At 63.9% G+C, this 11,081-nt stretch overlaps 1 protein-coding gene across 1 annotated transcript; it reads right to left on the reverse strand.

Annotated features, from left to right (window-relative positions):
- Window positions 1–278: 278 nt before the first annotated feature.
- RTN4R (reticulon 4 receptor) lies at window positions 279–3,153 on the reverse strand. The gene has a single exon (XM_012524564.4). The coding sequence runs from the start codon at window positions 2,243–2,245 to the stop codon at window positions 584–586; it is 1,662 nt and encodes a 553-aa protein (XP_012380018.2). The 5' UTR covers window positions 2,246–3,153; the 3' UTR covers window positions 279–583.
- Between the last annotated feature and the right edge of the window lie 7,928 nt (window positions 3,154–11,081).

Here is an 11,081-nt window from a genome sequence, read left to right on the forward strand (position 1 = left end):
GGGAGGGAGGGACCTCCCCAGGGACCCCATGTGAGCCCAGAGTGGATGTCCCCCCAAAGGCAGGCACACTCAGCGAGCGTCAGGCTCAGCCCTCCCTGCATGCCGGCTGTAGCTCGCAGAGGCTGGGCCCCCACGTTGGCCCTGGCGGCCACGTCCACGCTGAACTGAAGTAGTCAGAACCCCCTGACCCGCGTGGCCGGTGCGCCCTCCTTCTGGGGCCTTGGGGTGTCCAGGAACCCCTTCATCACCCACCACACTCCCAGCCCAGAGGCCACGGCTTAAGAAAAGAGCTCTTTTATTCCACGGCGTCCGGGTATTTTTACACAAGTAAAATAAAATGCATATCTCTAGAGATCGCGATCTGGGCGGGAGGCGGCGTTCTGGAACAAACGCGGCCGCACCCTGTAAACATGATGGGGGTGAGATGGGGTGTAGGGGGGGCGTCCGTCAGGGGGTCCTCCCTGCCCCTGGGGCCCTCTGCGTGGTGCCACCTGGCGGCAGGAACGGAGGCCCCGTATGTACACACGCCTGGCGGCTGAGCCAGGCCTGGCGTCCTCGGCCGGGTGGGGGTCTGGGAGGCTGGTCAGCAGGGCCCGAGCGCCGTCCACAGTGCCAGCAGCAGGCCCAGGGCGGCGAGGCCACCGGCGAGGCCCGGCTGGACCCCTGAGCCCTCCACCTCGCCGGCCCCGCCGGCTCCTGCCTGGCCCAGTCGGCAATGGCTGCGGGTGCGGTTCTTGCGGGAGCAGCCTGGCCTCCGGCGAGGGCCCGTGGGGAGTGGGCCCGGAGGCTCAGAGCCCTCGGGCCGCAGCGCGGTGGGAGGGGGCTCGGCCGACCCGGGTGGGGTCCCGAAGGGGGAGTCATTGATGTGCCGTGGCCGGGAGCCATTGCCCAGTGGGCCATCGCCAGGGGGTCCCCGGCCCTTGAGTGCGTTGCCGGCCGAAGCTGGCCCCCCGGCCCCCAGCACCAAGGTCTTGTCGGCGGCGTCCGGCTGGCAGCACTTGGGCAGCCCCGGAGGCTCCTCGTCGGCAACCCCTTCGGTCCAGATGGGGCGGGAGGGCCTGGGGGCTGCAGCGCAGCCTTCCAGGTCAGGGGCGGCCAGGCGCTTGAGGTCACGGCCGGCCAGGCGCGGGGGCAGGCTGCAGGGCACCTCGGAAGAGGAGCCGCGGAACCCCTGCAGCCAGGCCCAGAGCGGGCGCGCCCGGCAGTCGCACACCCATGGGTTGTCATTGAGCCTCAGGTACTGCAGGGAGCGCAGGGGCGCCAGGGCCTCGGCCGGCAGCGCTGAGAGGTTGTTGGCGAACAGGTAGAGTGTCATGAGGCGGCCGAGGTCTCGGAAGGCGAGCGGGTGCACGCGGGCCACACGGTTCTGGTGCAGCAGCAGGCGGTCGAGGCTGTGCAGGCCGCGCAGGGCGCGCTCGGGCACACTGCGGATGCGGTTGCCGTGCAGGAAGAGGTGGGTGAGGTTGCCCAGGTCGCGGAAGGCGTCGTCGGGCAGCGCCTGCAGCCAGTTGTCCTGCAGGTAGAGGTACTGCAGGGCGGCCAGGCCGCGGAACAGCCCTGGGCCCAGCTCCTGCAGGCCGCAGCGGTCTAGGTGCAGCGTGTGCAGGCGGCCTAGGCCGCGGAACGTGGCGGGGTCCACGGCGCGCAGCTGCGCATTGTCACTCAGGTCCAGCTGCTCGAGCAGGGCCAGGCCGGCGAAGGCGGCGGCGTCGACGCGGGCCAGCGCATTCGAGTGCAGCCACAGGATGGTGAGGTTGCGGCAGGCGCGGAAGCTGGAGGCCGGCACGTGGGCGATGTGGTTGCCGTGCAGGAAGATGCGCTGGCTGGCCGCCGGGATGTCGGCGGGCACGGCCTGCAGGCCCTGCTGCGGGCAGCTCGTCGTCACCTTGGGCTCGTCGTAGCACACGCAGGCGCCCGGGCACGGTGCCGCTGCCTGCCACGCCTGCAGACACAGAGCCCACGCCAGCAGCCCGCTCCCTGAGGGCAGAGCACAGGGTGTCAGTGGGCGGGGGTCTGAGGGGCCAGGGGCCGCAGGAACCAGACTGGATCCTGGGGCTGGGGGCAGGGGGTCCAAGACGCAGCTGGAAATCCGCGCTGTCGTGACTCCTGCTCCATGCTGCTTGGAAGCTGCCCCGCTAGGCCCACCATGGGACCCACGTGTGCTCTTCCACGCTGGGAACCCATGCCTGCAGACCCCACGCCACCCTGCCCAGTGCTCACACACCCAAGCAGACGTGCCAGCCATATACAGTCCCCACACCCCATGCCCAGGGCCAGCCCACTCAGTCACTGCCGAGCACGTGGCCACTGCCACGTACCCACTGCAGCCTCCTGGAACAGGACTCCTGCAGGCAGGCACCTACTTGGGACCCATCTTCCCCCACGAGCCCCAGCGCTGACCCTGGCCTGCCTCTGTCCCGCTGGTCCCTGGGCCGGCCTGGGAGAGGGTGGGGAGGCCCTCCGTAACACAGAGGCGGGAGGCAGGGCTCGTGGGGAGGAGCCGCACCAAGACTCGTGCCCAGTCCGTGGCTGAACTTCCGGCACCTTCTATGGCAGCCCTGCCCAAGAGCCCTCCCAGCCTGCCAGAGAAGGTGGGCAGGGGCTCGGACCCCCAGCCATCAGGGCCCTAGGGCTGTCCGATTCCTGGGAGGCTCCGTCACCATCACCGGCCAGGAGTTTTGATGGAGGAAATCATGGGGTCTCAGAGCCGAGCCCGGGGTGGTAGCGCCCGGCAGCCCCTTTGCCAGCCCGCGGGGCCCAGGGTTCCCCTGCTAGCACCTCTGCTATCACCAGAACGGGATCTGGGCGCCTTCGCCCTCCCCACAAAGATTAAAGCAGCCTCCTCCCCTCGGCCTTGTTCTTGGCTTAACTTCCTCCCAGGAACGCAGGCAGGCGAGGTGCTCGCTCCTTCCCAGCTGATGCCCACACCCTGCCCTCTACACCCCCCTCCACATGGGGATATTCAACCAGGACGGCAGACACCTCTGCCCAGCAGCACCCACTGCTTGCTGCTCTCGCTCTCCAGCCTCCTCTGGGCAGGGCCTGCCCCACCCCCGACACACCCGAGGCACCACCCGGCACCCACTAGAGACGGGAGACCTCTGGAGGCGTAGCCCCAAGCGGCGGTCGCATGGGCAGGCCACAGGACCCAGTGACTGAGCTGCCCGCCATCCCCCACCCCCCCCCGAAAGCCCTCCCTCTGAATCCTGAAGGTTCTTTCCACCTCCGGGAGTGAGTTGATTTCCCGCTATTAAAATGTGAATCCCCCTGGGAGGGTTATGGCTTCTTGGTGAATGCCTGAGTCCTCCACTAACACCTGCGTTGACAGCTAACACCTGCGTTGACAGCTAACACCTTTCCTTGGCAGCTAGCTAAGAGCGGCGTTCTGCAGACACGAGGCCCGCTAAGTACTGGGGCGGCAGCCGAGAGGTAGGAGGGCCACGGGCCAGCTCCCCCCACCCAAACTGTGGCCCCGGACCCTCCAGGCTGCAACTCCCCCCACCCCACATGCCCTCAGCCTGGGCCAGCAGACATTTGTCCCACTCCAGAACCCAGCGAACCCTGCAATGCAGCCGACACCACTCAGTCCTGCCCTTTCCCTGCTCCCCAATCCCAGCTCCTGGAAACCCCCTTCTCCCCTCAGCCTGGGCCTGTCTGCCCCTCGTGCTGGGCTGTTGGGGTGGGGGGGGGGGGCATTTGGGGCTGACTGGGAAATGGCAACCCCAGGAGAGGAAGGCCTGCCCAGGAGACCCCAGGCCCCAAGCACCCCCTGCCCTGCTACTGAGCACCCCTAGAGTGGGTCTTGGGCACCTTTCCCAGATGCCGAGCACCCCAGTCCCAGGCCCCGTCCCTGAGCACCCCCTTTCTGGGCTCTGAAACCTGCTGGGGCCCCGAGCATCGCCCCAAGGCCCTGAGCACCCCTGTTGAAGCAGCACCTTCCGGGCCCACCGTGCGTGTGCGACATGGCCTGATGCTTTATTTAAACTGCTGACACCCCCTCTTTGCTCTCTTCACACGCGGCCTCCCTGGGAAAGTCGGGCCTGATGGTGCCGGCTCCCCTCGGCATCTCACCTGCTCATGGGAGCTGACTCCCGTGCCTGGGATGACAAAGGGGGTCGGGGCTGGGGGTGGACAGACTCGGGGTGCGTGGGGCTGGGGCCCCCAGGTGCACCCCAGCCGGGCCCAGGGCCTCACGAAGGGCCGTAGGACACGTGCCGTCAGAACCGTATCACTCCATGACTGTCACCCTCGGACCACGCCCCATGGCCCAGCCGTCGCCGTGAGCCAGGCCAGCATCGGGAGTCGGGGGGTCAGCACCCCTGGGCCTCAGCCCACTCCCTTCTACCAGGCCCACCCGGGCCTCCGGAGGCCCCTCTCTGCTGCCCTGCCCAGGGATCTCGGGGGCCGAGCCAGGCTGAGGGGCTGTGCCGACGGCCGTTTGGCCACGGCTCGTTCCCGCCGAGAGCACTGCTTTGGGGAGACCAACTTCTGAAGTGGCCCCCCGTCCCCGCGCAGGCCTCGGGCCTCGCCCAGCCGCGGTAATTGGCTCCAGCCCGGGCCCCCCTTGGGGCCTGCCCGCTGGTCTCCATGGCAACCCCGCCACGGGGCGGGCGGCAATGGGCATCTCTTTATGAAATAATCAAACCCACCTTAGCATGGTGGGTTTGGGTTCATGGCAGGTGCTCCCCAGGTGGGGTCAGGAAACCTGCACAGATCTGAGGCGGGGGAGAGGCATGGACTCCCTCCCTCTCGTGGCCCTCCCTCCTTCCGTCGCCCCCCCTCCCTTCCCCCTTCTCCTTACTGCCCATCTCCATCCTTTCTCCCCCCCACCTCCTCCCCCTCCCCCCCTCCCCAACCCCCACCTCCTACCTCTTTCCCCCCTCTCCCCATCCACCCAGGGACTGCCCCTGGCACTCCCTCACCTGGAAAGCCCCCCTGCCTCCCCCGCACCTCACCCTTAGGCACACCCCAATTCTCCACTCAATACCCCATTTAGAAACAGGGTCCTGCTGTCCTGCTGTCCGGGAAACCACTGCAGGCACGACACCCACCAAGGCCACCTGCCACGCGGCCCCAGCCCTAGGCCACCAGAAGGACCATCTGGGCCACCCCAGGGCCTGGCCAAGCCCCCCCAGAACTGTTCTGGCCTCCCTACCCCTGGAGGACCTGGCCCCATGCCTTCTTCCATTGTCTCTGAGGTCCCTGAGGCTAATTCTGGCCTGTCAGGGTCTCCTCCAGAGTCCCCTCCTCACAAAGGGCCCCTGCTGGCTGTTGGGGCTGGTCACAGCACGTGGATGAGGGCGCAGGTGGCTGCCAAGATTTCGGGGGGAGGTGACCCAGATCCTGGCCTGGGCCTCTCCCCGGTGGGAGCCGGATGGGGCAGGAAGAGCAGCTTGAGGTGTTGTCTCCACATCCACAGCCCAGGGATCTTCAGAAAGACAAAACCAGGCGTGGGTGAGGGACAGGCCAGATGGGTCCGCGGGGCGGGTCCCGGAGCTTGGGGACAGGGAAGGACCTAAAACGCACGGGATCCCGAGCAGCGCATGGGGACACAGAGTGGAGAAGCACCCTGCGGCCAGTGAGGTGGAGGGAGAGGGAGGCAAAGGAGGAAGAGAGAGAAGAGGGGGGAGGCAGGAGGAAGAGGAAGGCAAGGGGTGGGGAAGGGGTAGGAAGGGAAGGGGAGAGGGAAAGAGTGGAAGGGAGGGGAGGGGGAAAAGAGAAAAGGAATGGGAGAGGGGAGGGAGGCAGAGATGGGGGAGAAGGGGGGAGAGGGAAGAGAGAAGGATTAAGAGGGGAGGTGGGGGGGAGAGGGAGGAGAAAGGAGGAAAACAGCAAGAAGGGGAAGAGGAAAGAGAAGAGGGGAGGGAGGACAGCTAGAGGGGGAGGAGCTGGGGAAGGAGGCACCTGGGGAGGTGAGGAGCCTGGAGAGGGAGCCTGAGGCACGGGAGGTCCTGGGGACACTCTGGGAGCCAGTGGGCAGCGGGCAGCCAGCTGCAGCGGCTGCTGAGGTCAGCAGCTCAGGGATCACGGATGCTGGGGCCACGGACAGGTGGGGTGCGGGGAAGGGGGTGTATATTTGGGGTGTTCCCTGATGGGGTCCCTGTCTCTGCACCCTGAGAGCAGACACAGACAGTGGAGGTTCCACGTAGACACCTCTGTACCCCACACCCCCAGACCTGTCCCGTATACGTTCCCCACAATCTGCTGGCTCCCCCCGCCCCAGTCCAGCCTTAGCATCTCCCCAACCCCCCCAGGCAGGGCAGGACAGTCCATTGGGTTAGATTTTTAACCTCCAAATTTCCAAACCCTGCCACAGGGACGGGCACCGGCCAGCGGCAAAGACGTGCCCCTCACACCCTCCGCTTAGCCGCCCTCACCCAGCCAGTCCCCAGCTGCCCTGGATGGCAGGGGCTGGCAGCCTGGGGGGCCCCAGAGTACCATCTTTCTCGGCGGAACTGGCTCGGCGTCACCGGGGTCCCCGGACCTCGATGCTGCCTCTGCCTCATGGGGCACCAGAAACGCCACCTCCCGGGGCCATAGGAGGGCAACTGGCCAACACAAAAGTTACAAGTCTGCACCACGGAGGAATCATGTTTCCTATCATTCTCCCCAGCCTATTTGACAGACTGGGAAACTGAGGCAGCTAGCGGTTAACCCCTGCCAGGAAGTCGGGGTGGGGGAAGAGGAATCCAAACGCTGCCCAGGAGGAAGGGTAGACAAGGAAAGGGCCACGGTGTCACCCTGACAGGCTCCCCCCACCCAGGGTGCGAGGGGGTCATAAGGGCCTTGGGGAGGCATAGGGGCCAGGGCTGGGAACACGGGGCCCTCCTGAGCCATCTGCTGGGGGCGGGGGCAGGGGACCCCTCCAGGGAGGCTCTGAGTTGCTCCCGCCAGAATGCTGCGGTCTGAGGCTGTAGGGACCGGGAGAGGGGTGTTGTCAGATCAGGACCCTCCCAAGCATCCAAATGCCTGCTGGGAGCAGCCAGGTCACCGACTGCAGTTCTAAGGCAGAAGGGGCCGCCGCAGCTCAGCACACAGAGGCCAGAAATAGCTCCAGAGGGGGCGGGGGTGTCCCCAGGCTGCAGAAGCCAGGGCACCTGGGCCGCACGTTCGTACCTCCCTGCACACCGGCCGGGCCCCCATCCTGCCAGCCCACCACTGCCACTGATCGACTCACTCACCAGCCCCCATCATCCACCTACCCCTCCCCTGACATCGTCACGTTTCCCAAACACCCCCGCTACCCTCCCGGCCCTGGCAGGGCATTTCCACCCCCACAGACACTCTGAGAGCAGCACCGCTCTGTGGCGCTTCTCATGCCCCTTCCTGGGCTCTAGGGGGCCATCACCCCCAGCCTCCCCATGTCCTCGTGACCCATGGAGGGGGGTGGCTAAGAACCTGGCCGCAGGGTTTGCTTGGGCAACATCCTGCTGTCCATCCAGGGGCTCTGGGACGGCCCCTGCGAGGTGGTCCTGCTCAATCGATCTCTTCAGTGTGGCGGGTGCAGGGGGAAGGGGAGGCAGGCAGGCTGTGGCTCTGCCAGGTCTAAAATGGGCAAGGGCGCCGAGGACTCCAGACCTGGGGCTGAGGCAGTTTGACCTCGTCCCCACATTGCAGGGAAACTGAGTCCTGGCATGACAGGGGTTGAGCCTGGTGGGTGTTTGGTGCGTCTTCAGCCCACCTTTTCCGCCCCCACAACTGCTTGGGCTGCACCCCCGCAACTGCTTGGGCTGGCTGTAGACCCCGAGGCCACCAGTGAGGGTGGATGGTCTGCAGTTGGGGCCGGCTTAGCTCTCCTAGGGATCAGGTTTATTTATTCATTTTATTTATTTTTATTTTTTAAAAAGATTTATTTATTTTATTTATTTCTCTCCCCTTTCCCCGCCCCCCCCCGCCATTGTCTGTTCTCTGTGTCTATTTGCTGTGTGCTCCTCTTTGTCCGCTTGTGCTGTTGTCAGCGGCACTGGAATCTGTGTCTCTTTTTGTTGCGTCATCTTGTTGTGTCAGCTCTCCATGTGCGGCGCCATTCCTGGGCAGGCTGCACTTTCTTTCGCGCTGGGCGGCTCTCCGTACGGGGCGCACTCCTTGCACGTGGGGCTTCCCTACGCGGGGGACACCCCTGCGTGGCACGGCACTCTGCGCTCATCAGCACTGCACATGGGCCAGCTCCACACGGGTCAAGGAGTTTGAACCGTGGACCTCCCATGTGGTAGACAGACGCCCTAACCACTGGGCCAGGTCCGCTTCCCTATTTATTCATTTTATAGACTGGGTGGGCAAGGTTTGGTGTGGGGAGAGCCCCAGAGCTCATAGGCCTTGCTGGGCAGTAAAGGGTTAAAGCCCCACCCACTCATCCCCCTTGACCCAGCCCCCTTCCCTTTCCCCTCTTCCCAAACCTGAATGCCATCTCCCACTAAAGAAAGCCTTGAGCCAAGTCAGCCCCCCACCCCCGCCCCGGAGGCCCCATCCTAGGCTCCTTCCACATTAAGGAAACTGAGGCTGGCAGGGGTGGGGCCTGGCTGAGACCAGGAGCCACCAATCCAAGGGGTCCGGAGACCCTGGAAGTGCAGCCCACACCCCACCAGGTTCATCACAAGGGGCCGCATTCACTCACTCACTCACTGGCTCATTCATTCATTCATTCATTCACTCACCCAGCAAGCGAGTGTCAGGCAGAGACTACCCTCAGTGCTGAGCTGGGTGTCACTGACACGAGACCCCCACGCAGACCCCAATTTGTGGCGTTCACAATCCAGAGCTGGCCTGGCCAGGTGGTTACCTGGAATGGGAACCCCAGCTGAACCTGGAAGGCCCGAGGACTTCAGTGGTGGGGGGATGGGGACAGAAAGCCCGGGAGCCACCTGCTTGGGCAGGACTTCTTGGACCAGGCCGGACTGGCTGTCCGGAAGGTTCTGGAACCTCCTCCATCACCACGCACACACCCCACTCAGGCCATCTCCCGGCTCCAGCCAGCACCCCCAGCCCTTGAGGAGGAACAGGCCGACACCCCTCCCTCTCCTCCTCACTCCCATCAGCTGTCAGCAAATGCCTGCTGCCTAATTACCTGGAGATTTCTGTCTCCACGACATACTCACTGTGGACCCGCTGCTAATTCAATCTGGCTGACAGCGCCAGGCGAGCCCCTGGAGGAACTAATGAGCGCCTTGCCTGGGGGGCTCAGGAAAGGCGACCTGGCCCTGCTGAGGCCAGGCACCCCTGCCACCACACCCATCTTTCCGTCGTGAGCCCTGCCCCCCACTGGCCTCTGCCACAGAAGGGCCCAGCCTGGCGGGGCCACGGGGCCGCCCACCCCGGCCCTGTCCCCACAGGCATCATGCACTCCAGGGCCCTGGCTCCCACCGCGCTCCCTGGACCCTGGATCTCTCCAAGGGGCCGACTGGGAAGTACAGGAGTACACACTCGGGGCACACAGGAGTGGACGCTTGGGATGTACAACAGTGTGCCATCGGAGTGCAACAGTAGGAGTGCACGCTCGGGCACACGTAGGAGTGCCCACTGAAGCACACACTCAGGATGCACAATAGGAACATGATAGGAGTGCACATTCAAGATGCACGGCAGGCGTGCACACTCAGGACACGCAATAGGAGCACACGCTCAGGGTGCACAAAAGGATCACATAGGCAGGACGTGCTCAGACACAACAGGAGTGCATGCTCAGGGCACACACAGAGGAGCACACTCGAGAAAACAGGAGCCCACACTCAGGACATACAATAAGAGCACACACTTGGACACATAGTAGGAGCGCACACTCAAGGCATATTAGGAGCACACACTCAGGACATGCAATAGGAACACAGTAGGAAGGCACACTCGGGACATACAACGGGAGCACACACTCAGGACACACAGTAGGAGCACACACTCAAAACATTAGGAGGGCACATCAGGATATGCAATAGGAACACATAATAGGAGTGCACACTCAGGACACAATAGAAGCACACACTTAGGACACATAATAGGAACACACACTTGGGACACACACGTAGGAGGGCGTATTCAGGATACACAACAGGAGTGCACACTTGGGACACAGTAGGAGCACACACTCAGGACATGCAGTAGGAGGCACACTCGGGACATACTAGGACCACACACTCAGGATATGCAATAGGAACACACAGTAGGAGCGCACACTTGAGACACAATAGGAGTGTACACTGAGGACACAAAAGGAGCACACGCTTGGTACACACACTGAAGATATGCAATAGGAACACATACCCAGGGCACACAGTAGGAGGGCATATTCAGGACACACAATGGGAGTGCACATTTGGAACACAACAGGAACACACACTCAGGATACAAAGTAGAAGCACACACTCAGGACACAATAGGAGTGCCTACTCTGGGAACATGATAGGAGCACACACTCAAGATACCAAATAAGAGCACACTCGAGACACAATAGGCACACATAGTCAGGATGTGCAAAAGCAGCACCCACTCGGGACACAATAGGAGCACACACTCAGCACCCACAATAGGAGCACACGCTCGGGTCACACAGTAGGAGCACCCACTCGGGACACACAGCAGGAGCGCACACTCGGGGTGCACACTGGGTGAGCCTAGCAGCACACTTTTGGGAACACCCAGGAGAGGTGCAAGCTCAGGCAAAGGGTAAGGTGCCCACACTCAGGCCTGCCCGGCTATGGGGTTCCTGGGGAGGGGCCCAGGGCAGAGGCAGCGAGCTGCACAGGGCAAGAGAAGGGCAGCTGAGACGGAAACCTGGCACGCCTCCCGGGACCCAGAGCAGGCTTGAGCGGAAGAGCCACTGGGCAGGTACGGCCACGTGTTCCCGAGCCCTGGCCCTTGTAAAACATGACAGCAGAGGCGGGCGGGGGGCCTCCGCCTGAGCAGGATTGATTCTGCTCTCAAGACACGAGCTGTCAGCACTAGCCTCTGGGGCCCTTTCAGTCCCCACGGGACCACCACATCCTGCAGCTAGCCACCTTGGCTCTGCCTCAGTCGGGAAGTGGGGGTGGGAGTGGGGGAGCAGCCGGACTGAGCCCCCTGAAATTGTGATTCCCCTCCCCCAGATAAAATCG

The sequence above is a fragment of the Dasypus novemcinctus genome, chromosome 19 (genome assembly GCF_030445035.2).
Source record: "Dasypus novemcinctus isolate mDasNov1 chromosome 19, mDasNov1.1.hap2, whole genome shotgun sequence".
Classification (NCBI taxonomy): Eukaryota; Metazoa; Chordata; class Mammalia; order Cingulata; family Dasypodidae; genus Dasypus; species Dasypus novemcinctus.

What these genes read in the sequence shown, in the direction of transcription:
- RTN4R (XM_012524564.4), bottom strand. Translation starts at nt 2,245, where the DNA reads ATGGCTGGCACGTCTGCTTGGGTGTGTGAGCACTGGGCAGGGTGGCGT.